Source organism: Arvicola amphibius, chromosome 2, assembly GCF_903992535.2.
Source record: "Arvicola amphibius chromosome 2, mArvAmp1.2, whole genome shotgun sequence".
Classification (NCBI taxonomy): Eukaryota; Metazoa; Chordata; class Mammalia; order Rodentia; family Cricetidae; genus Arvicola; species Arvicola amphibius.
Genome location: NC_052048.2, coordinates 181,584,976 through 181,611,974, shown reverse-complemented (window position 1 = coordinate 181,611,974; position 26,999 = coordinate 181,584,976). Strand labels below are relative to the sequence as shown.

Here is a 26,999-nt window from a genome sequence, read left to right as displayed (position 1 = left end):
TCTTTATCTGACTTGGCTTCAGTGGTTTAAATTTCCTTCATAGTCCAATTTGAAAACTCTGGCTGGAATTGGCAGCTGTCACATCTATCACAGATCCCTGGGGCAAGGCAGTTTAATGCAACAAATGTATCAAGTGAGCCCAGAATTTGCAACAAACCAATCAATCACACAAATGATGACCAGGATCTGCCTATTTAGAAAATGGTGGGGTGCTTCTATGAGAAAGACTTTCTATGAGGAGTTTAATTTTGTGAAAATTCTTACATGTAGCTATAGAATAAAAATGACTAAAATTGACACTATGGATGAGGAGTCTTCTGTCTTGTAATCCTGCTTCCCTCCAGTTCATTTTGTCAGAATCAGAAAGGGGCTACAATAGCAGGATAAAAAGTGTCTATGGGGAGGGTGGATTCTTGATCTGAAGCCTCTCCTGGGAGGAACAACGGGAACAAAAGGAAGATACTGCATTTCGGTAAGAGTGGGCAAGAGTCGAAGATGAGAAACAACTTGCTGACTGAGGCAGAAACCAACAGAAATTCTCGCACACTGTTGCCAAGGCAAAACAGGTTAGAAATACTCTGTCAGAGGGTGCACTGCTATCTTGGTGGCCACATTGCTCTTAGATGGTGCAAAACTCTTCACTGTCTAGAACAGAGCTCCTTTGAAAAGACGTCTGCAGTGTCCACGGGTTGCGTGACCCGTGTGGCACATTGGAGCTCCTGCTTCACCTTACCACATTGGGCACAGCAAAGGAGACCTAATGAGTTGGTCCCCAGGGAACCCGAAACCGCGTACTCCAGGGACCATATTTACAGAAGGCGGCCCTCCTTTGCCTTAGGAGAGGAAAAGTTGCTCGTGCTTGTCCTGGTTTCAGAAAGAGGCCAGGACTAGGATGCAGTTAGGCCCGCGCCCAGACAGCCCAGGTGCAAGCTACCAAGCAAAGAAAACAGCCCTACGAGCTTGTCCCGAGGGTGAAGCACTGCACTTCTGAAAAATAATTTTACACGATTTCCCCCACTAATACCTTTCCTGTTCACATATATTTCAGTCAACTCAAAAGCAAAAATATCAGAAAGCATTGGCAAAAAAAAAAAAAAAAAAAATCACCTAGAGAAATCTCTATGACCCCAAATGCCTTGCCATCAATTCAGGCATCTTTTCTGCCAACCCCTAAAGATACTGAATCAAAATCAAAAACAAGGAGCAGCGAGGACTTAGGACTGGGTTTCTGTCAAAGACCAATTTTAATGTAAAATGGATACAAGTGAACTAATCTACTCTTGGAAAGCCACAGAAATGATAAAATCTATGGTAACTACTGTGAGTGCATCTTTGTACATGACCACCACTGTACACGTCCATGTCTTGATTCAGTGAAGCAACAGCCAGCCTTCCACTCAGGGGGGGCCTGTGTTGCAAGTGCGACCCTTGGAGTGTTACAGGAGACAGCTTCAAGGACAGGTTCAGGGGCCACCCTAGACTTAATCACACATGGAGACCCTTTTCTGTATGCAGTCACAAACTTTATTTTAAACTACCTATTAAGTACCCAAAGATCAAAGTTCAAAACTAAAAATGAAACAGAAAGAGTATAAACAGCCACGGCTGTGCACATCCTGGTCGTTCTAGTGGCTGAAGATGGTCTCCACCGTTGGCAAACAGGACGGTGCTGGGCTAGGGGAAATGAAAGCGCCTTGCGCTGTTTCAATGGCTGGTCACCTTCTGGAGGACCCACCCGTGGCACTCCGTTGATGGGCACTCCCAGCTGACGGGTCTAAACGACCACAGGACTACACGGTAGTCTCACAACTGCTCCCTGGAATGGGGCCTGGCAGTGGTAACTCAGTAATGACTTGTTAAGTGATCAACGAGTTGATCTCCACTTGTTACTCTCCTGTCTCCACAACTCATAAACCAGCCTCGATCAAACCCCTCTGGTACTAGTCTGTGAACTTTGCTCAAACAGGAAGAGCAGAAGAGTTCACTTGGGCTTACACCGAAAGCTCTTCAGCATCCTAAGGTCATATGTGGGCCATGATCAATTACCTAGTTATCTACACAAACTCAACCACACAGTCTATCCTTGGGGGAAAGGGGACCAATACGGAAAAGAGAAACCCACACAATAACACACTGAATGCCTCTCCCGCACTGATTCCTGGGCATGCTGGGAGTTTTAATTTTTGGCTTGTTTCACTTTTCCTTGGTCATCCACTTTCTTAATGGCTGCCTGGATGGCCTCCTGGTCACCCAGGAACTGGTGAGGACCAACAGCACGCAGGTTCTCATCCAACTCCAGCAGAATGGGCACTCCGGTAGGAAGAGTGATGTTTATAATGTCTTCGTCTGAGATTCCTGTTGGGCAGAAGAGAAGAAACGGGGTTAACAGACAAACTGTGGGAGGTCCCATCTTAGCGTCTGACTGCACACTGAACTTGTCCCATATTAACTATGTGTCTAAAACCATGCCAAAAGCCACGAGGGGGGGCACCTATGATTCCAGGACACCAAAAAAAAAAAAAAAAAAAAAAAAAAAAAAAGCATATAGACAATGCTAAGTCTGCGAATTGTATGTCCCTTCTAGGGACACTTATTCCTGGCTGTTTCTCATCTAAAACTGAAGAAAACAGAAAACGTCTTCTGAGTGCTAGTCTTAAAACGAGGGCTTTTCTTTCATTAAGTACAGAATCTAATTCCTTTGACTACAAAGAATGTGGTTGGTTTCTAGTACTTAATGAGCCTTGGCTAAACCTAGTGAATCAGGACTTCTCCCCTAGAGAGCAGGGAAGTACAGCCCTGGGTGGGATGGGGTGGGGGTGGGGGAATCAGGAAAGGATTTTATAGGACGCCAGTGAACAAGGGCCTCTTTCTCCTGCTGCCCCTAACATCCAAACTGCTAAGGGAGGAAGGTGTGTGTATTGGACGGCTCACCTTTAAACTTTAATGTAAGCAGATTGTAGGCAATCCACCTTTGACTACAGGAGTAGGAATGGCAGTAGTGGCTATGGTTGTAAAATTTTTATTATTATAACTTTTAACTTAACTAAAATCCTAGCAACATACTACAGGACAGTACTTTTCTAAGCGCTTTATAAGTTACGTAGAAAACAACTCTCGTGTTACTCACAGCTATCTATTTGCAGATGACAAAACCACCCCCATCCCCCACACAAACACACAGAACAATGACAACAGGGTAAACAAGCTTCAAGATCAGCAGCACAGAAACCCAACAAAGTGAAGTTAAGCAAACGATCCTACTCACGAGAATATAAAAGACTCAAATCAGAATCAGCCAACGAGTTAGAAAATGGAACGGAGACAATGGGAAAGCATACGACTTTAATTACAGATTTTATCTATTTAAATAAGTTTTATGTTTATGGGTTGGAAGACTAAGATGGTGGCTCAGTCGGTAACTTGCTTCCCATGCAAGCATGACAACCTGCATTTGAACCCCCAGCACCCAAGGAGGAAGCTGTAGATGGCAGTGTGTGTCTGGCACCCCAGTGCTGGGCGAATGGAAACAGCTCATCGCCAGAAGGAAATGACCACCCTGACTGGCGAGTTCCAAGAGAGACTGCATGAAAAATAAGGTGGAGCCAGGCAGTGGTGGCGCACACCTTTAATCCCAGCACTCAGGAGGCAGAGGCAGGCAAATCTCTGAGTTTGAGACTACACAGCGAGTTCCAGAACAGCCTCCAAAGCTACACAGAGAAATAGATAGACAGACACACAGACAGAAGACACACACACACACACAGAAGACACACACACACACAGAAGACACACACACACACACAGAAGACACACACACACACACAGAAGACACACACACACACACAGAAGACACACACACACAGAAGGCACACACACACACACAGAAGACACACACACACACACAGAAGACACACACACACAGAAGACACACACACAGAAGACAGACGACACACACACAGACGACAGACGACAGACACACAGACGACAGACAGACAGACGACAGACAGACAGACGACAGACAGACAGACGACAGACAGACAGACAGACGATAGCTAGCTAGCTAGATGATAGCTAGCTAGCTAGATGATAGCTAGCTAGCTAGATGATAGCTAGCTAGCTAGATGATAGCTAGCTAGCTAGATGATAGCTAGCTAGCTAGATGATAGCTAGCTAGCTAGATGATAGCTAGCTAGCTAGATAGATGATAGATGATACATAGATGATAGATAGATGATAGATAGATAGATAGATGATAGATAGATAGATAGACAGATAGAACAGTAAAAGAGGAAGACACCTGAATCTCACCTCTGGATTTGACACACACACCACACAAACACACACAGACAGAGACAGAGAAATGCACACACACATTTAAAAGATGGCAAATTTTCCAATTTTCCAAGGTTAAAATATAACCTAACACAGTCTCTAACAAAATTTCAGTTCTTTTTATAGAAATTGAGATGACCTCAAATTTCATAGGGAAATCCAAAGCACTCTGAATAGCCCGAGTATGAAAATGAAAAAATTCACAATGTCTGCTCTCTGCCGGACTCTGGAGCGTGCACTACTTGCAGATGGTACATGGTTCTCACAACAGCTCACTGGGACGCGAGACCAAAATCAGTCCTCACGTTTTCAGTCCATTCATTCCCAGCACGGGCACTAAGACAGCTGGGTGCAGAAAGAATAACCTCCTCACGGGAGGTGCACACACAGACACTGACTGAAAACTGGGGCAGAGACCTTGCTGACGGAGCTAAAACTACAGCACGGATAAACACGGGCAGGAGTGAGGGCCTCCTGGCCTTGAACAAGAAAATGGTTTCTTAGGTGACACCAAGCACGGCAGCAGGAAAGAAAGTGAAAGCTCAGTGTACAACTGTCTGGGGTTCAAAGGACGCCATCAAGAAGACGAAGACAGCCCAGAGTCTAGGGTGATTTTGTTTATCTTTCAGTATCATGGGGACCTGCATTTAGACTACATAAAGAACTACTATGCCTTTAAAATTACGGCAGTGGCTGGGGAGCTGGCTCGGGGCTTAGAAGCACTCACTGCTCTTCCCAGTTCAGTGCTCAGTACTCACTGGGCAGCTCCCAACCATCTGTAACTTCAGCCCCAGGGCCCCAAGACCTGTGGCCTCCCCCAGCACCCATATCACGTGAACAGCGGATGTAAGCCCAGTGGCTGTGCCCGCCTAGGATGCACAAGACCTGGGATTCAAGCCTTAGCACTATTGAAAAAATTTTTAAAATAAGATCTTAATAAAAAGATAAAACAAGAAATGAAAAGACAAGTGAGATAATGTAATAATAGGCAAACTATCCGGACAGACATTTCTCCAAACAAACTGTCAGAAAGCACTGGAGAAGACGGCCAGCATCCTTAAGACTTCCTGGAGATGCAAATCCAAGCCACAAGAAGATACCACTCTGTGTCAATAAGACTACAGGAAAAGTCAGATTATAAAAAAGTATTTTCACAAATACAGAGAAATTAAAACACAGTATAAAGTCAGGAGGTCAGAAGGCTGTAGCGTCTTTGGAACAGTCTGGAAATCCCTCAGGCATATGCTTAAAAGAAGTACAACACCTGTCCACGTCAGAAGTTACATATACCACCACACACCACCACCTGTCCACATCAGAAGTTACATATAACACCACACACCACCACCTGTCCACATCAGAAATTACATATAACACCACACAACACCACCTGTCCACATCAGAAGTTACATATAACACCACACAACACCACCTGTCTGTAGTGTGAAGCGGCGGGGCTGCGTCCCACCACCCGGCCACCGGCTAGATTTACACCCGAAATAATTACACGGAAACTGTATTCTTTTAAAACACTGCCTGGCCCATAGTTTCAGCCTCTTATTGGCTAATTCTCACATCTTGCTTTAACCCATATTTAGTAATCTGGGTAGCACCACGAGTTGTGGCTTACCAGGAGAGATCTTAACCTGCGTCCATCTCAGAGAGCAGCAGCATGGAGCCTCCTATGGCGACTGCCTGAAGCGTCTCCCCAACTCTACTTCCTTGTTCCCACAATTCTGTTCTGTCTACTCCACCTACCTAACTCTCTGTCTCTTAAAGGGCCAAGGCAGTTTTCTTTATTAATTAACCAATGAAAGAAACATAGACAGATAACTCTCCTCCATCACCTGTCCACATCAGAAGTTACATATAACACCACACAACACCACCTGTCCACATCAGAAGTTACATATAACACCACACAGCAACACCTGTCCACATCAGAAGTTACATATACCACCACACAACAACACCTGTCCACATCAGAAGTTACATATACCACCACACAACAACACCTGTCCATGTCAGAAGTTACATATACCACCACACAACAACACCTGTCCACGTCAGAAGTTACATATACCACCACACAACAACACCTGTCCACGTCAGAAGTTACATATACCACCACACAACAACACCTGTCCACATCAGAAGTTACATATAATGCCAAGCAGCAGCACTACTCCCAACAGCCAAGATGTAGAAACGACCATCAACCAATGAACCAATCAACCATCAACCAGTGAGCAGATCTCAAATGGCTAAAAGAGCCTGTTCAAATCATACGACTAAACGAACTGTTCTTACACTCCATACTTAAACCCTGGTCATCCGCCTTGTCCCCTGCCGTTGCGAACACCGAAGGAGAAAGAGAATGTTTTTATTTTTGCTCTGCTCTAGTGAAAGGTACTAACTGGACATCCAGTGTTCTCACCGGAAAAGGGGAAGAGCAGGTTCGTCTGGGCTTAAAACAGCTAAGGACCAGGTTTAGAGGTCACCTCTTATTAGAAACGAGCTCTAGGTTTTCAGCAGGTAGCTAGAGCGCCACCACATGGGACTTAATGGTGAAACTCAGATGCAACGGGATCCAGCACGCTGAGTCCTTGGCCAAGGCTCAAGTAGTTAATGACTCATTCTGTGTGAGTCCACTAAATGAAGGCCCCTAGGTTACAACATGTCACTAACAACAAGAGAGCTTTAAGAAAAATGAAATGCTTCCAAGGAAGTTAACATTCTATTTTAATAACTCCTCAACCCATTCACATAGGAAACCAATTACTTACAAATAATTAAAATACTTAGACTGGTTAGTAATCAGTCAATAAGACTTATAATTGCAAATTAAGAAAAACCCCAGGGAAGTCATTGCTTGTTATTAAAATTTGGCATATATTAAATGCTTCATCTAAGAAAGCTAAATAGAACTCCCAAAGCTAGAACAACGCAGCTGCACTGCAAGAAACCAAACTGAACTAGCACAGAAGACCCTATGCATTATACAACCAAAGAGTCATTCACTGCGACATCAAACAGAAGTTAAAATAGCCAGATATCACGCTCCTATCTGGTAACTAGCTGAGTTTTTTATTTTTTATTTTTTATTTTTATTTAGTCATTTATTTTTGAATCACAAGGTCTAATGTAGCCCGGGCTGGTCTTGACCTCACTGTGTAGCTGAGGATGACTCTGAATTTCTGAGTCTCCTGAAACTTCCACCTCCCAAGGGCTGCGACTACAAGTCTGCACCACCGCACCCACACACTCTAGCCAAGAGCAACACCAGCTGAGCTACACCCCAGCCCTAGCTCACATTTAATAGAACGACACCAGCTGAGCTACACCCCATACCCTGAGCTACACCCCAGCCCTAGCTCACATTTAATAGAGTCCAAGAACATTTTAGTGAGAAGGCACCAAGCTGCCACTCTATCACCTTCTTTCCATCCGTCACCCTCTGGAGCCATCTCTTCATGTTACATACTTGGTGTCTTTAGTACTTAACAAGGTAGTACAGGCCTTCCTTGAAGCCGAGATCTTCTATTCCAGCCTCTGGAGGGCTGGTGTTACAGCCAGGTGAGCACCATAATATACCTACACCGTCACCTCACCAATACCGACACCGTCGTCACCTCACCAATACCGACACCGTCGTCACCTCACCAATACCGACACCACCATTCTAACCCTAACCTACACCATCACTGCAACCAGTTGAGATTATTAAAGTGTTTCTAATAAGAAATAATCAAAGTCTAGGAGAAAACCAAGGGAGTAAATTCATACCAGCAGTGGAAATTTTAAACAAATTTATTTTCTGAATGCAGGAGTGACTTCAGAAAGTCAGTTCTGCACCTACAAGCACTCCCTTCTAGGTCACTGAAGTGGATGGGGACACAGGCACACACAGTACTGACTGCACTGCTCCACTCCCTGTCTTACGGGAGAAGTGCTTGAACAAGTCTGGCTTCTGCCAGGACTATGAGTTCTTTGAGAACTCTGCTCTACCTGTTCCTCTGTTGACTCCGGCTCTCCAGGCAATGCCTCACCGTAAGAATATCATCCATGACTACTCATCTGAGAGCAGCGCTTTCTGGGGCTGTCGGCTAGGATGCAGAAACTGGTTAGATACATGGTCCATCAGATACATGAAGGGCATCACAAGCGGATTTGCTGCGAATACATATGACTGAAAGTTATAAGGGAGAGAGGCTAAAAAAACTCCACAGCATAAAGCTTTCGCATGAGAGCACTCCAGAAGCTGGTCCTGCCAGATGGATGGGCAGCTTTGGTGAAATGTCTGAAGAGCGGAAGGAAGACATAAGCCCCACAGGAGGCGGGACTTGTGTGTCCCTCTCACTCTTGTGTACTCCAGCCCCTGGCCAAGAGCAGGACTTGAGTCACTGGCCCCTGGGCATACAGATGAACGGAATGAATTCTAACTTTCTCGGCTTTCAAGTCTAGTCTTTACTGTTGACGTCCTGATTAAAGACTGTTTTCATTATGAACTGAACAAGAAAAGGGGTGCAGAGCGGTGGGGCGGGGACTGGGGGGGGGGCAGTGAGCCAGTTCTTAGCCTGGAACAAAAAGTTGTTTATACCCAGTGTTAATCAAGCCCAAATTAAATGTGTTCTGGGTGTTCTTCGGCTTTTCTCTAAATTGCCACAAATCTTTTAGCAGTAGGAAATGTAAACGGGAGAAGAAGCATTCACTGGAGATACAGAAGGGTTTGCTACAGGACAAAAGGAAAGCCCACATTTTGGGATTTAAAAAACAAAAAAAGAAAGAAAGAAAAACCAGCTCCAGTCAACCCTTTCAACTGTGAGATTCCGCCTGTTCCCAGCCCAGCCTCCTGCTGGACCTGTGTGGTAAGAATTCTGTAGTCTTCTATTACCAGTACGGGATCAGAGAAGAGACCTTGTACTTTACAGGTGACCAGACATTTAATTTCAGGTCCTTAAAAATCTTAATTTCACATACATACAATTTAAAGACAGACTGGGGGAAGCCAAAGAAAGCAGGGTATTAAATACTGTAACCCAGTAACAGGGTAACAGCTGCTGCCTTAAGATACAGCGAGACAGAAACATTTACTTTTACATTTTACAGTCAAAATCTTACGATATTTAAAATAGATTACTTAGATTTTGTAGGTTTACATAAAAGAAAGATCAGCTCTACCACTAAGCAACTATTTGTCTCCCAGGAAAGAGGGTTTGAACTCATGATTCTGAAAATATCACACTAAATGCCAAAGGTGACAAACACCTTGGTTGCCATCGGCAGCCAGCTCCAGCTGACCTTTCCTCCCATTGCTCCCATTTCATGTCACCGTTTCTCCGTTGCTGTGTATGCAGCTGCCCACAGTTCTCCAGGGACAACGTCCAAGTCTTACACAAAATTTCTTGCCTGCCACTCTTTCTTTGCCCAGTTCAGAAACTGCCTAATCTCGTGCTTAACCCCAGACTAAACAATCTACTTCCTCAGGCAAGGTGCAGACCACATCCAAAACTCAGTTTGGTACCTGGCTTTTCCTTCAGTGTGGACCAGTAGGAAAACAAACAGGAAGTGACTGTGCCAACCACAAGAAAAAGAAACACACGCCTGTCTGGAACTGTGCAGGACAGGATGCTCTTAGCTCTCCGGCCAGGGCTGGAAGTTTTCTTGCAGCTTAGTGAGAAACATATCTGAGCCAGTCAGGGGTGGGACCTGCTTTAACCCGGGCTTACTGACAATGTGTTGGTAATTATTTATGCTTCCCCAAACCAGTAAAGGAAATCCCAGGAGGAATTGTCTTACTGTATAATATCCCATGCCTTGTTTTGTCTTCTGAAAGTAGTAAACATTCTCAGGTTAAAAGTGAAGCAACCTCAAGGTAACGTACAATTTACAAGTCAAGATCCTATATAAATAAGTCACTCGGCAGGGTACAGGGCGGGCTCATCCGTCAGGAAGCCTGTTATTGATGTTGCCACAAGGTTCCTTAGGTAAGAAAGTTAGCTAACTTCCAATCTTGTTGTCAACTGTGTCACCCGCACGTACTGGCTCCAAGAGGTTCCTAAAACCATTCCTAGACTAGATGTTGTAAGAAGCGGGGTATGTGTGTAAGTGGGGGGAGCAGACAAAAGCATAATGTTACAGAATATGGTAGCAAATAAGGCTCACAGTCTGCGATTGAAGAGCCATAATTAGAAGGGCTCACCATCCACACAAGTAACATTGACAAGACTAACAAAACACACAGTTGGGCTAGGGTGTAGCTCAGTGGCAGGGCACTGGTCTGGCAGGTGTGAGGTCCCGTGTTCAATCCCCAGCAGCATAAAAACAAAAGTGCAAGCAAACTCTCCCGGCATCTTCTAGGTAACGTCTCATGGAGGAGGACCGTGAAGGGTGCCCTGCGTTGCTGACGGCGCAGACGCAGTAAGGACAACACTGCACAGTCCAGAAGACTGAACCAGGTGAGTTTCCAAAGGCGCAGGGAGGTGTGCTCACACCTCCATCTAGGTCTACTGAAAACCACACGCGGAGGATTACGAGGTACTAATTAAGGGCACTTCACTAAGTGCCCGTACCGAATAAAGTGGTTTTTCTGAGGCAATCTCACTACATTTACCCTAAATGTTTACAACACATCTCTGTTAAGTTTTGCATACAGACGCATAAACCCCTGCAGTGAGTACCACCCCGTAGCCCGGCATCCCTCATCTCCAAGTTCCCTTGCTGACATGCAGCCTGCCTTCTGCCACTCATCTCTTGCTTGGTTCTTTCCACATGCCACATGCATGGGTGAGGCAGTACACAGCATCTCAGGCAAGTTTCCTTCATTTAGCATGACGCAACAGATTCATCCATGGTGCAAGAGCCTGCTTGCTTTAACTGAAGCAGCTCATTAAGTGGAGCAACTTACTGATCAGTAATTTATCCCATGAAACAAAAACAATATATGATATGGAGACAGTAAAGAACAGAATAAAAACCTAATATTGAGCCCTGCTTTCCAGGGAGCTAAAAGCCGCATTCAGGTTTCTACACGAAAACAAGATATGTAAAATGTCTGGGACTGTGCTCGGCAGGAAGCATGAGCTCCCAAAAGGCCTCTCTGTACATGGACAGCTGTGCCAGGGAGTGCCATTCACAGAGCAGGGTTACAATAGCAGTAATAATTCAGGTCTCGCTTCCTTGCGTTAAATTACCTGTTTAAAGAGCGGTTTGCCTAAAGGTGCTCTTGGCTCTGCTGCTTACATTAGAATGTTTTGAATAAAGAATAATCAATGAAAGAGCTATTTTTCAGGAAAAAAAATAAGAAAATCCTGTTTGCAATCCTGTGAAGAAGCTGAGCAAACTGGATTTGGGGTAGAGCTGACAATTCTGACTGCAGAGTATGGTTGTCATGGTCAAATCACCTGAGGCTTCCTGAAGCTACTTCACTGGGCTCTGCCTTCTAAGCACAGTGGGGATGGGCCTGCAGTAACGCCACAGTACCAGAACCTGAGAAGTAAAGCAACACCCTGAGAATCAACAGGCACACAGCCGAAGTCCAGACGTTACCCCTGTAGATCAGAGAGCGGCTTCTAAAGAACAGCATCATAACTGCATATCTAACCGGAGCCACCATCTCCGCGTCAGTTCTTAAACAGTTCAGAAAGTAGTTTTAAAATCATGCTTTGGTGTTTGTCAAGACAGTTTAAGGGCACTATGGAAACTTTCCCCAGTTCCTTGCAAGTCCCTATTTTATAGGGGCAATTTTTATATATAAATATTAATACTTATAGAATGCATGAGTTGGATTCAGAAGCATCTACAACAAGCATTTTTACTTTTTTTAAAAAATCCGTATAAGCGCCTGGTGGTGGTGGCGGTACACGCCTTTAATCCCAGCACTCGGGAGACAGAGACAGGTGGATCTCTGTGAGTTCGAGGCCAGCCTGGTCTACAAGAGCTAGTTCCAGGACAGGCTCTAAAGCTACAGAGAAACCCTGTCTCAAAAAAACAAAAAAGGAAAAGAGAAGGTTCTTACAGAATGGGCCAGAGCCAAAACCAAGGCTCCTTTGTTGCCTGTGGTCAGATTTCGAGGCACATACCTACAGCGCTGCTTTTGGGGTTATGGACTGAGTATACCTGCAGCTTCTGGCTCTTGTGCCATTCTCCCTTGCACCAAGCCTACCATTTCGTGTCTCTAGACCCTTTGTACCCAGGTCTTTCCCTGCAGACATCCTCCAGTCTTCTGTTTCTCATGCTTGCACACTTCCTATTTTAAGTCTTCTCTTCTCATTCCAACTCCACTGCATTGAGTCAAGTATCAAAAAGTAAAAACATTTTAAGTGTATCTACAGTCATAAGGATTGACGTTATAACAAGATCATTTCAATTTTATTAATCTTCCTTTCGGAAGGCATTCAGAAGGGCTGGAAGCAGTCTGTGGCCTAAAGCTTGCTCGTTTCTCAGAAAGTCCCCCCTTTTCGGTCCCAGTGGTCAAAACTAAGCTTTTGCCTTTCTTATTTTATAATCATTATCGATGCATATTTGTGTTTCTATCTCTTCCATATACTTGCCCTAAGCCATTCTTCAGTATCCTGAATAGCACTCTATTTTTAATTTCAATTATTTTATAGAATAAAATATAATTCACATATAAGCTAACAATTTAAAATGTACATTTCAATGCTTTTCATATACTAACAGCTATACAGCCATCATTACAATCAGTTTGAATATTTTCATAGGCAAGTCAGTACCAAGTTACTCAACCTCCCTCATACTCCAGGCGTTCCCAGCCCTGCCAGTATGCACCGCGCCCTATGTCTATCTCTAGATTTGTACCTCTTCTGGACATGTTTTTAAAGATTTTTTTTATTTACATGTATATATGTGTAGCTGCACGAGTAAATGCCACACGTGTGGGTGCCCTCAGAAGCCAAAAACAGGTGTCAGATCCCTTAACCTGGAGCTACAGGTTACACTGTGGGTGCTGGGAGATGAACTTGGGCCTTCTGGAAGAGGCCCTCGTAACCACTAGGCCATCTCTCCAGTCCCTATTCTGCACATTTTATAGAGAATTCTATACTGTTAATCCTTTGTGACTACCTTTCTCATAACGAGAGGATCTCACCTGCTACAGCACTTAATTCCTTTTCACTGCCAAAAAATATATACTACAGTGTGGCTATAGAACATTTAGTTTGCCCATAGTTGGACATCTGGGTTGATCTACTTTGTGGCTACTATGAATATGCTGCTACGAAAGTTTGCATACAAGCTTAGTGTGGAGATTCTCATTTCTCTTGGGAGTCGATATAGGTTGAACTATATTTCAAAAAAAAAAAAAAAAAGATATGTTGAAGACACAACCTCCAGGACCTCAGACTGTGGCTTTATTTGAAAATCAGGTCTTTAACAGAAATAGTCAAGTCAAAATGAGGTCACTGGGGCAGTCCCTAACTCAATGGTGTTGGTGTCTCTATAACATGAAGCCATTTGGACAAGGATCCCTACTTCCACAGGAAGAATACATGGGAAGAGGATATTAATGATGGTCTACAAACCCAGGGAATACCAAATACCGACAGCAATCACCAGCATCTAGAAGATGCAGAGTCAGGACACGGGGGATAACCCTGCCCAGGCCTTGAAACTTAGAACTTCTAGACTCCTAAGATGAATTCCTGTTGTGTTAAGCATCCTATTCTGGGCCACTTCCTTTATAGCTATGGGAGTTGGGAGCTGGGTCATGCGTACAACACACTGAATCCCTTTAGGAAGCTGCGAAATTGTTTTCTATTTCATTACATGATTTTTTAACACACTGAAATTGTCCCTTAACTGCAGACAAGTCTTAAAGTCCAGCCTCACACAGGTGTTTTCCCTTCACCTCCACCACAGTGATGGCCTCTCACCACCACTGGTAAGACCTATCCTAGCTCCCTTACAAAGAACTTTGACAAACAGGAAATGATCAGTGTGTTAGCGGGGGATGGGGAACATCTGGGAAAGAGGTGAGGATTAAACAGGACTTAACAGCAGGTGATCCCTTAAACATTTAAGCGAAGGGAAACGGAACACCTTGATGGAGACAGTGGCATTTTCTTTGGGGAAAGGAACCTGGTCAGGATATGATTTAAGTTCCATCTTTGTAAAAAGTTGCATAGAATATAAATTCTGTCAGAAACATTGGAATTTTATATCTCAGTCTGTTGTTCTAAGTGGACCCTCAACTCTTTAAATAAATAATTATAATCTGGTAATGATACAGTTAACTTATAATTGAATCACAGTTTGATTTTTTTCTAAGCAACTAAAAATAGACTCCTTAAAATACTTGAAGAAGCTATATACATAAACACAATAAGACAGCCACCATGTTAGATAAACTTTGTAACAGCTAATAGTTTGTAGATTATAGACTCTGCATGACTAGTGGATGCCAGGTATTCAAGAAATAACTTAGGTCTCGATAATGCCCGAAAACTTCGGGGAAGATAACCGTGTGGTAAAATGTTCACACTGAAACCTCAGCGATCGCATGCTTTGATCAGCGGCCCATCTCCACTAGCCCGTGCAAGGCTTCCACCGTTCCGACGCCGAGCCTCTTCTGGGAAAGCAGAGAAAGCAAAGCGGCTGGAGGAACGGTTGAGGCAAAGATTTTAAGACCGGCAAGCCGTGCCGGTAAGGAGGCAGGAAACGCGGTGCAGGACAGACAAAGAAGCAGCACGGGGTCTGGCGAAGGGACGAGGTGAGAAATACAACCCTCAATCGCAGGCACCCCAGAAGGGTGAGCCCAGTGTCCTCAAGAGTTCAGTCACAGTATCAAGTGACTGAAATATATTGAGGCTCTCCAAGCTCTTAGAGATATGCAAATAAGACAATTGTTTTATCTTTCCTCCCCTCTGACATTCTCATAGGCAGTGACTCAGCCTAGGTCTGGAAAACCGGGACCCAAGGACTGCTCAGGAAATCCAGGTCTGAAAACACACCCGCAATCGTTTGTAATTGGAGGAAAATAGACGGAACTGAATCCTAGCTAATTTTAAAAGGCTCAAATCAATTTATTTCCAATTCTTAGCCTCTTTTTCGGACCAGAGCTCGTCAAAGTGCAGAGGCTCCAGAGCGGCAGGTGTCACCAGTACCTGCTAAGAAAGGCCAGGTCTTAACTGGACCGCTTAATTCTGAAACTCTCAGGGTGTGACCCACAGCTCCATCACACTAAGCTCCCCATGTGACTGACGCACACTGATGTCTGAAAATTATCTGCCTCAGTCACGACGACCACCAGAGACTACAGGATTTGGGGGTTACGGGACAACGGCTTCTTACATATGAAGTGACAAGGGGCACAGAGAGGGAAGAGTGCTGTCAATTCCCAGAGACACCCAACTACAACACTTAGCTAGTTCCAAAGCAGGACAGAGAGCTGGTACCTTCTAGATGTTTCAGGAGGGCTCGACTGCTGTTCCCATGAGCGGATATCAGAATGGTTTTGCCCTTTAGTATTTCAGGAGAGATCCTCTCATTCCAGAAGGGAAGAAGTCTCTCCAGAACATCCTTCAAGCTTTCTGAACGTGGCAGTTGATCCAGGGACACGTCGCACACTTTATACCGCCGGTCACTGTAGATTTCATGGAAGTAGGGATGGGATTCCTCAATGGGAGGCGGGGTCACGTTGTAGCTTCTCCTCCAGAGCCTCACCTGCTCTTCACCGTGATTCAGAGCCATTTTCTCCCGGTTGAGACCAATCAAAGCTCCGTAGTGACGCTCATTGAGCCGCCAGGAGCTCTCCACAGGAACCCATTCCTGCCCCAGCTCTTCCAGGATGAGCCAGGCTGTGTGAATGGACCGGTTAAGGACGGATGTGAAGACAAGATCAAACTCAAAGTTCAGGGCTTTGAGTTGCTTCCCACAGTTCCGTGCTTCCTCCAGTCCTTCACTGTTAAGTTTCTGGTCCACCCAGCTACAGAATCGGTTCTGCTTATTCCATTCGCCCTCTCCGTGTCTCAGTATAATAAGTCTGTACTTGGACATGCTGCTGGCTGAATGACCCTGGTACTCTCAGTGGGATAATGTTCAAGAACAGCAGTGCCTCTAGAAAGAGAAGAAAAAGATACAAATTATATTCATTATTCAAATAGTCATTTGAACAATTATACGACAGTCAGTTTCTAAGATAAACTGAAATTCCTTTGAACAGTTTTGACGTCAAAGATCTGGTGTGCATACTACGGCACGTCCAGGCACACTCTTCAGATAATTACAGACAAGCCTGCTGACTTACGTTTTCTGATGGCTAGATAGTATGTTAATTGTATGACATAAAACGGCAACACTCCGTTCTAATGGTGTGTTTCTACCCAACAAGTAGGCAGTTTATGCTTATTAAGGAGATGACGAAATAGATGAATTACAGATCTCAAAAAGAATGACTGGTAGCTGGGAGTGCCCAGCTCCGAGCAGCTGACTCCACACTGAAAGCATCCTTCTCCTTTGGAGGTTTCAGTGTTATTATGAATGTCACGAAACATGCTAACTCGGTAAGGTACTACACCTACGTCACACATTCTGACAGGTGACAACCAGCCCTTTGACGCTACAGGCTCACATCTAAGGTACGGGAAGACACATTGGTTCAACACTCCCAACAGAATTATAAATAGTATAGCTGGCCTTAAAAGAGCAAATGTCGTACTCACTGAGGTAATTTTTCACCTGCTGTTGGCAGGAATAATAAATCCGGATGCAAAACAAGTTATCAAATGTAAGCAGCCGAGAGGTGCTGCCTGCAGGAACAGATTAACAGAAACAGGTCTGTGAGGGTGCAGGGAACCACACTGATAAGGCCTTGCCTCCTCCTCCCGCCTGCAGAAACTCTACTCACATCAGCAACAAGTTGTGAGGAGAATCTAGTAGAGCTGGCCAAGCAACCCTAAAGCAATTCCGAACTCCCTTATGCTGTCGCTAGGACCCTGAAGATCTATGGGCCTACTCTATTCCGTGGAGAACCTGGACACTTGGCTGTATCAGTATGTCTCTCATGCAATGAACAGGAGTGGGTCACTACAGACACGCAATGCTCAGGAGGCACGGTCCATCTCCACCCCACTGTTTTTTTCCACACCGAGGAGCAAAGATTATGTGAAGAGCAGGGCCTGGCTTCTGCCAGTCTTGGCAACTTCCAGTGACTGGAGATGTTCTGTCCCGCTGGAGCTGTGATTCGCCCATAGTTACAGAACAAGCAGTGAAAAGTTTGCTGGAACCTGTACCTAGACTGTAGTCTCTTCTAGTAATTCCTGGAGATTCCGGAGGGGAAAAGCGTCAATGAAGTAAGCCTTCAGGAATAAGGGGTGGTGGTAGCCGAGGTAGTGTGTAAGTAGCTGAACAGCTACAAGAGTTAGGATTGAAATTTCTTTATTGCTGAGCATCAGGCGTGAGGCTTTGGTGACTACAAAGGAGGGATGCACCCAGTGTCTGGAAGAACCAAGGCTCAGGTGCAAGCATCTCACAAGGCTGGGAAACAGCACAATGCCTACCCTCCCAGCCTTAGAGGGGCAGCAAGAGGGCAAAAGAGAGAAGAGGATGAAAGTCATCTGAGCAGCACTTTGCCTGGGGACTCTTCAGGCCCAGGGGATAATCACATGGATGAAGCTCCAGCTTCAAGGAGCTGGGAAAGATGAATTCATGTGGATGGGTGTGGTACACACAGAGTTAAGAGATGTGTGTTACAAAAGGGAGGCTTTCTTGGGGGAGTATGTGTGTGTGTGAATGTTTTATCAGCATGTATGTCAAGGGCCAGAAGAGAGTAATAGATCCCCTGGAACTAGATGTTGTGACAGATGTTGTTAGCCACCGTATAGGTGCCGAGAATCAAAAACAGGTCCTCTAGAAGAGCAGCCAGTGCTCTCAACTGCTGACCCATCTCTCTGGCCCCAAGAAAAGGTAGTAGTTTTATGTTCCTGCTTTAAAAAGTCTCCTTCAGCCAAGTAATAGAAGCTTGGGGTCTATTGAAAACCATACTCAATCTTGGAAATCATGTGTTGTGCTTTGTGGGTAAGAAATGAGAGGCATGCTACCAACTGTTTCCCTATTCAGCCCTTAATTTGGCACGTCGAGCACGAAGCCTCCGGGATAAACAGTTAGGGAAGGAATTTTCCCCTCCGATGGAGAAGGGCATCATCTTAGTGTTAACTGTCAAGCCGACAGTCTAGAGTCAGTTAGGAGCAGGCCTCTGAGCAGGCCTGTGGGGATGATCCTGACTGTGTAACTGAGGTTAAGAATACTCGCCACTGCGGGTGGGGCATTCCCTGACCGAGACCCAGGACTGTACGGAAATGGAGAAGGGGAGCTGAACTCTGGCATCGATGCATTACACTGCTCTGCTCTCGACGGTGGGTGTAATGTGACTAGCTGCTTCCCATTCCTGCTGCCTTGATTATCCTGAAACTGGGCTGCTACCCGGAACTATGAGCTAAACAAATCCGTTCTCCTCCGAGCTGCCTTTGCTGGGGTATTTTATCACACTGACAGACGAGAAACTAAGACAGGCATGCTGGGCAGATCCTAGAAGCTAAACCACTTCCCAATCAGTTCTGGCTTAGAAATTATATCACGGGAACCAAATGAGTAGCGGTGATTACCAGTACCCAGATACCTACCGCTGAGTGAGCTTCCCAGTTTCTTAATCTGTTACAAACGCTTCTAAGGTTTGTTTTTTTTTATTTAAAAAAAAAAAACAATTCTGATTTCCTTTTCACTGAAAATACATATAGTGGAGCAGAACAGTACTAAAGTCACAAAACTATGAGGACACACACTTTCCTTCACTCTGACACACAGGAGGTAAGCAAAGGATGAAGTAGCAAGCTAGGCTGTCTATCTCAGGTAAACTAAACTTCCTGTTCTCTAGCTTGGTGCTATCAACTAATCTATCGACTAGCCGGCGAACGTGTGCAAAGGCACTGCAGAGTTGGCAACCTTGAAGATATCTCTCCGTATTTGTTGAAGCTGGCCTACCAAATGTTTAGCAATAGATATGAAACGCCATCGGTTTGACAAGTTCAAGGCAGGGGCTGCAAATTCAAACATCCATATACCAGAAAGACTGACGTGAGAAGAAGGTGTCACCGGACTACGGCAGTGGTCAGAACGGTGGTGAGTTCGGGTGACTGGGCATGGCGGAGACCAGTTATGAACAGATGGGGCTTTCCTACAACCCGTGCTTGTTCTTCCCTCCTCACCACAGGGCGGAGTGTGTGTGTACGTGTGTGTGTGTGTGTGTGTGTGTGTGTGTTATGTATGTCTGTGCATGTCTGTCTTGTCTGTCTGTCCATGTAGTCTTGGTTTGGGGAATCTAGGTTTCACTTTATAGAAGAATCATCTCCAGTCACAACCTGCCCCTTCAGGTCAACGCGGCCACTTCAGAAACTGTACTGAAGCACACGAACCCAGAGGAAAGTGTAGCTCGTTGCCGCTAAGGCTTGCCAGGCCGGGCAGTCGCCGCAACTCATGAAGAGCTACCGTTGTAATGAGGAGTAAATTCCTCACATCCCAAATTAAAACCCATTCCTTTAAAAACTCAAGCTTCATTCCTGTCTTGGGCAAAGCCTACCACCCTGCAGTTGGCTCTTTTGTCCCTCAGAAGTGAATGGCACCAAAGTTAGGCTAATTCTCAATTAGTTTACTATCAGAAAAGACTACACAGGTTACTACTGGGCTATTATTTCCTAGAGTTTCTTCCTCTTATTAATGTGTGTGGGTGTTCACATATTAAATAAATGTCTGAATGTCTGTCTGTGCACCACATACAATATGCCTGGTGCCCATAGAAGCCAGAGAGAGAGTCAGAACCCCAGAACTGGACAGACAGTTGTGAGCTGCCATTTGGGTGCTGGGAATTGAACCCCGGTCCTCTGGATGGGGCACTCAGTGCTCTTATCTGCTGAGCCATCCCTAAAGCTCCAGTTTCTTTCTTTTAAGACTAAGAAAAAGTTTACTAAACCAACATGTTACATGACTAGTTCATCTTCCCTTTCCTTTCTCCTCACTGTTTTTTCTTTCTAGACATTTCCTTCTTATTACGATTTACGGGTACATGTGGGTATAGCAATGTGTATGTGTTTATATGTGTATGTATGTGGGCATATGTGTGTGTATATAGGCCAGAGGTTGCTGACCAGAGTGTTTTCCTCTATTGTTTTTTTCACATTTACTATTATTATTATTATTGTTATTGAGATATGACTTCATGTTAAACCTGGAGCTCACAGATTAAACTAGCTGGTCAGGAAGTCTCAGGGATCCCAGTGCTAGGGTTATAGGCATGCACCACCAAGCCTAGCTTTTGAACATACGTTCTGGGGATCCTAGGCTCAGGTCTTCATATTGGCAAAGGACGACACCATCTCCCCAGTCCTAGACGTTATTTTCTTGGTCCTCCACCTATGAACGTGCACCTTGTCCACTCTACTGATTTCTCAGGACCTGGGCTGCTCGGACCCCTCTGGAGCCCATTACGTCCTCAGGGACGAATCCAGCATTCTGCTGCTACATTTCCTCCAGCTCTCCTACTCGCACAGCCCGGTCTCGGGTCTTCGTGTTATCCTACCCCCACCTCTGTTATGATAGTGGTGGTGGAGGTAATTCAGGCTGCAGGCTCCAACCTTCATGCAGTACAGTTTCTATTATGCCCATTTTACAGAGGCAGAACTGAAAGGGAGAACTTGCCTAAAGCAACCAGGTTGTAAATGGAAGAACTCTAATTCAGGCTCTGCTGGGCCCCAAGGACACATGCATGCCCTGAACCATTCTGCTACACTGATACTGGAACCCAAGGCTCTGACCTCAAACCTTGACACCAATTTTCCTCCTTACTATTTTCAACACATTAAAATGAACGAACGATTCATTTACTGAGAACCCAATGCTCATGAACCTTCCCAGACTAATCCGTTTCTTCAGTTATCAAGTGCACAGAACTACGATTTGGGCACAGCACAATGGTAAGCCTGTGAGGAAGTGCCTCCAGCACAGATGACATCTTCAAGAACACTGGTGTGGGGAGATGTTCATGCTGTGTGTCACTAAAAGTGAAAGCAGTTAACATCATGAGAAGCTTTGCATTCATAAAAGAGCAAGAGTGGGAAGGGAGAAATTACCTCTCTCTTCAAGGACACAGCATTACTTAAGGTGGATTCAGAAAGATAATTAGAGTTAGATATAAAAAAGGAATGGAGTTCTAGCCTTCGGTAACAATCAGGAACAGGGGCACAGAGGGGACAGTAGGCCCATTCAATAGGCTAGAGTTATAAATAGGCAGCTATGTATGCATCCTGATTTGCCTCCAACAGTATTTTACACTTTTCCTTCCCCAACATTATTGTAACTAAGGCCCCTTTCACACCTAAGTGTCCCATTTGGAAGATGGCATGGTCGCTCTGTATGGCGCATATCAGAAAGTAGGCAAAGCCTAATCTAGAAAGATAAAACTGAATAGAGGCTCAAGGAGGACCTTGTGCCAAAGAATGGAGACCCTTCTATACATATAGAGGCATCATTAAAGGTTCGATAGCATGCATTTGAGGACCAAGCAGCATCTATACTCACAGAGAAGTACAAATATTAGTTGTGAGGGGTTTTGCAGTAACCCTGGTAACACACAAAAACAACCTGGTCCAGGAAGATAGCCGTTAAAAAGGAACAAAGAAGGTAAGAGGTAAAAAAAACTATAATTTAGCTGAGATGCTAAGATGTTGGCAATAGTCCCTGTAAAATCCAAACCATGAATTTTCTGGCTTTGCAGATTGTTTGATCTCTGTCATAATTAAGTCCAGTTGTATAATTCTGTCTCCGTGGCTCAAAGTATCTACGTGTAATGCATATGTGAGTAAATGTGATGTCCAATTTGAGGATGGCATCAAAATTAGAATCATAATTTTCATGTTATATATTTTTATTACTAGGTTAATTTTATCCATTTAAAATGCAAGAAAAACAAAAACAAAAATACCCATTTATATCTGTGGTCTGTACAAAAATAATGGTATGCTATGGTATGTTAGTCCCGGCCTAGCTATACGCCATGCTTGGATGTGTTCTTTACACCAGTATTCCGGGCCTCAGCAAGTGTCCTATCACAGAGGACAGTCCCAACATTGTAAAATAGCCGGCTTATAGTGAGACTCTGTTTTGAAAGAAACCAACCAACCAAGAATGACCAGCTTTTCCTCGTGGCCAGAACTGCAAAGTACCTCAGGTAGTGGAATCCCTTTCACTGTTTTTATTCCTCGTAGAATAAAATGCTAAGCACACTGAAGTCACTCTGAGGACCCAGTTTGTGATCAACTCAGTATTTAGGGACAGGGTCACGGGGAACTACAGGGAAGTGCTTCACCTGCTAACCTCCTACAGAACATATTCTCTGATCTGGCATGCTCTCCTCTCTTTGTAAATCACGCTGCAGGGTTCTGCACTGAAGCGAACGTGCATTTGTTCAGAAGCAGGTGCTGGGCAGTTGTCTGAGCAATACAGAAACAAGCAGGTGACTCGAAAGGCACTTCTCACAGGTTACTTATAACCTCGAAGATATTACATGTAGAAGTTTTATATGTGTATTTCATACCTATGGTGAAATTCCATCTAGATTAGAAAACCAAATATTTTTTCCCCTATAAATGCTACCATAAAACTATGCTTAAATATAGTATTAAGGGCAGGAGAGATGGCTCAGCCGTTAAAGGCTAGGTTTACAACCAAAACTAAATATTAGTATTCATTTGACAAGGCAGAAGCAGAGAGCCGCTAGGTGAGTGGGGGGACCTGCCAACAATGACTGTGCTGACTTCTGTATCTCCACACCTCCAAGTACCTTCAACATCTGCAGCACGCCCATCTGGCTACTGTTTCCAACCTCTGTCCATCATTAAGCCATATCATTTTGCATAGTCTTTCCATATCTGTTTACAAATTAACACTGCTAGGACTTTGCTTCCTCCTTCCCTCAAGGGTTTGAAAAGTAATTGTACACCTAAGATTCATGAGAAGATGATGAAATCACAGTGCAAAACAGAACCTAAAACCTTTATTTTTCTTCCATTTTCAAAGTAGCAATAATATGTCAAGGAATATCAAAAAAAAAAAAAAAGGGACATGGGACCGGAATGATTTCCATCCAAAGCTTACTTTTAAGAATAGCCCAAACCGCCTCCAAATACTGAGGCTTTCCTTAGTTCAGATGCTTACTGCACAGCTTCCAGCAACCTTTACTTCCCACTGCTTGAGGCGTTTAACTTTATGGAAGACGATGGGCTCTCTTTGAGGGCAAAGAGAAAGACTACCAATGTCTCCAATCAATTAAAAAGCAACAGTGTTTGAGGCAAATAAAACCTGGAAACTTAATTCCTTAGCGTTTCAAGCGTCTTAAAATACGCCTTCCCCAGACTCACGCTCAATACTAAAAATTCAAACATGAGTCCTAACGGCCTTCCCCACGCCATCGCCTGTCACCTCCCTTGGAGCACCTCTGCATCAGATGCTGCAGCTCACGCGGTCTCAAGACACTGCAACCCTCCCATCCTTCACCCTTCCATCTACTAACACCCCCACACACACACAATGTGCTGCAAGGCAACACATCACAGCAGGTAGCTCCCTCTTTCCAGGGAGGAGAAACTTGTAGTGCTGAGATGTGACCGCGTGGTGCTTGTTCCAGTCTCCTTGGAATCACCAGCGTCCGTGCAATACCCACTCAAGATTCTTCTTTTCTATCTCCGGCGACTTCCCAGCTACTTCCCTGAGGTGGTAGATTTGTCGGTACAAACTGTGTTCATCAAATCGCAAAAGTTCAAAGTCAAAAAACCTGGGCACAAGCCCAGCTTAGCTGCTTACGGCCAGTTTGATCATGCACATATTAAATTCTTAGAAGCCCCAAGTTCCATGTCTGTATGAATAACACAATCATACTCCCTTAGGGACTACTAGGGAATAGCCAATGAACTACGGTAAAGCACTCTACCAAACGGTGAGAGGTAGAAAGGAAGAGGCTTCAACTAATTCATGAAGACTGGCATAGACGGCAGACCTGCCAACGAGACCCTACTGGGCCGATGGTATGAATATACCCAGAATCTAGAAGTAAAGTAACACGAAGGGAAGGTTAGAGAGGAGAAACTTGGCCAGAAGAAAGAAACCCGCAAGCAGATGATGGTGAAGTGGATTGTGCCATCCTAGAGGCCTACCAACTACTGTCAAACTCTGTAAGCCGAATGAGTTAGCAAAGAGGTCCATGCTAAGTATGTAGTCTATAAAGTATTTCAGCACCACATATTCTTAATGAAAGGGTTTTGCTATTGGTATCTTTTGATCCAGAGTCTCATGATGTGGCCCAGGCTGGCCTTGGTTTTGCAGCAAATTCTCTAGCCTCAACCTCCTAAATCCTGGGCTTATAGGAGCATGGCACCATGCCCAGATGGTATTACCTTTTGTTCTGTTTCTCCGTACAAATATCACCTCACACTTGACTGCCGCACACCACACCCCCGTGTCTGTGCTCTGTGCGCTAGAACCCAGTTCACGAGCTTCGGGAAAGGGGCTGGAGGTTGAGAATACACACGCAGAGACAGACCAACACGCAGACCTTTAAACACTGATACCAAAGCCCCTCTTTATTATACCATGTAGGCTTAAATACACTGCAGTCAATGGCCAACAGGTGAAAATCCCATCCTCTGATCCTCTAAACTAGGCACAGCTTCTAGTAACTTCAATTAGAAGGGTCTAGGAGGGAAAAGCAGCTGAAGGCCAGGACTCATTAGTCCCAACACTTGACTTCAAGTCCAAGAACGTTCAAGAAGCCACCAGGGCAAGCATTTTGTGCCCTCTGTTCTCTAGATACACAAAGCTGGATTCGTGGATAATGAATTCAGATATATCAATCGCTACTTAAAGTGAAACAACCCTATTAATGCAACAAACCATAAAAGATAAGAAGGAAGAGAAACTAAAAACAAATAATCCAAAAACTAATAGTGGTTACCTCAGAGTAATGAGATTAAGACAACATTTTTTTGCTACATTATACTTTTTTTTAAACAATGATCTGCATGGTTTGGTTCAGTTTAAATATGGGCACAAAAGAACATGTCCTTGAGGCTGGACACTTAATTTGATGCAGACTTTATAGAGAATTCATTACGGCGAGATTTTCCTTATGGACTTGGTAGTGGAAATTATCTAATCATCTTCATTTTTAAGTAGACTTTAATGAGGGTATGGGCCTCAGAAATGTAGCTTCTGCTTTTTTTTAAAGATGCAAAAAAACAAAACAAATCACTGAAATGATTTAAGATCACTCACACAATAATATCCTAGGCATGTCTAGTGTGTGAGGTGTTCTAGCAACAGGAAAATGGGCTAAACCTAATCTCTGGGTTCAGGGAAGAAGACAGTTTTACTGCTTTTATTCTACAAACATCAGTACCTGCTGATAAAATGTAACAGTTTGCTTTTTTACTTCTTTCTGAAGGAGACTGGATTCTGTTAGTTAAAACTCACAAGAGCTATAAATCCCTCCTAATTTAGAAAGAAGAGAAGGGGTCATCCCTCCCAAAGTCTAATAGTTAACTAAATTACAATTTTTCATGTCTTTTGACCTACTGTAGTGAAATGCCGACTCCTATTCCCTAGGACAACAGGAATTACACTTTTTGGACAAGCTGTGGTGATGGTGTGTGTGTGTGGGGGGGGTGTTTTTAGTGCCCCCCGCCCCCAAAAAACCTGCAATTTGGTTCCTGAGATCAGTACTTATGAGACCTCTTTGCCTTTCGTGGCGTTTTTCCCCCCTTCCCCTTATTAACTTACAGTTTTAGGGTCAGGTCTGCCTCCTTCCAGGCAATCTACTAGCCAAGAGAATTTGCCACACCGTGTCTGAGCCGTTCAGGAGGTGGAGCTCAACATTCCCAAAAGCCATCATCACTCCACCGCTGGACTCATCCTCCTGAAAGATGCCTTCTGAGAAAGGGACAGCTGAGAGCTGGGGAATCCGTGAGGGTCGCCGCTTGAGGGGGTGGAGCGGGCATCAGATTCCCACCAGCTACCAGAGCCGGGCAGGATAGGTAGGAACTGGCCTTCTCACGATAAAACACCACGCCACTCAGAAACTCTCGCAATTGTCGCATTCTACAACGAAACCACTCACCTGCAAAGAAACCACCAGCAGCAGCCGCTCCTCAGCGACTCCGAGGTGTCGCTGCCAGCAAGCATTCATCTCTACCACCGGCACCAGCGCTCTTTTCTAGCCCAGAAGCCAGAAAGGGCCGGACCGATGGCGCTGTGTATTGGAGGACAGAGCTGTCACTCACCCACGGTCCTGCCCTCCCTCCCGTCGTGTTGCCCGGGGTTCTTTCCGTTTTCCCAAAGCCCTGGGGTAAGAAGAGGTGTTTTGATTGGCTTAATGAGGAGACGGACGCACAGATTGACCAATAATATGGCAGTTTTGGTGTGGGTGGGCGGGTTTTGGTCGTAGAGAAACAAACCCTGGACCGTCTCTGGGGCAGTTGACCAAGCTGGGGCCTGCGGAGCTCCAAGAGCAGTCTGAAGTTCTTGAAAGAGTGAGGTGTCTCGTGAAACTCCTGCCCTGAAGAGCGGGGCCAGCTGTACAGTGGAAGAGACGAGGTGATATTCCCTTCAGT

At 44.8% G+C, this 26,999-nt stretch overlaps 1 protein-coding gene across 3 annotated transcripts; it reads right to left on the bottom strand.

The window, feature by feature from the left end:
* Positions 1 to 1,501: 1,501 nt before the first annotated feature.
* Positions 1,502 to 26,632, bottom strand: Bpgm (bisphosphoglycerate mutase). 3 transcript variants are annotated; one of them, XM_038319608.2, is made up of 5 exons: positions 26,507 to 26,613; positions 26,170 to 26,316; positions 17,013 to 17,099; positions 15,747 to 16,407; positions 1,502 to 2,355 (listed from the first exon to the last, which is right to left on the bottom strand). In XM_038319608.2, exons 4-5 carry the CDS (start codon positions 16,345 to 16,347, stop codon positions 2,177 to 2,179), a joined length of 780 nt encoding a protein of 259 aa, XP_038175536.1. In that variant the 5' UTR covers positions 16,348 to 16,407; positions 17,013 to 17,099; positions 26,170 to 26,316; positions 26,507 to 26,613; the 3' UTR covers positions 1,502 to 2,176. The 3 variants fall into 3 exon arrangements, with proteins under 3 accessions (XP_038175536.1, XP_038175537.1, XP_038175535.1); XM_038319609.2 differs by lacking the exon at positions 17,013 to 17,099; XM_038319607.1 differs by lacking the exons at positions 17,013 to 17,099; positions 26,170 to 26,316 and having other exon boundaries at positions 26,507 to 26,632.
* Between the last annotated feature and the right edge of the window lie 367 nt (positions 26,633 to 26,999).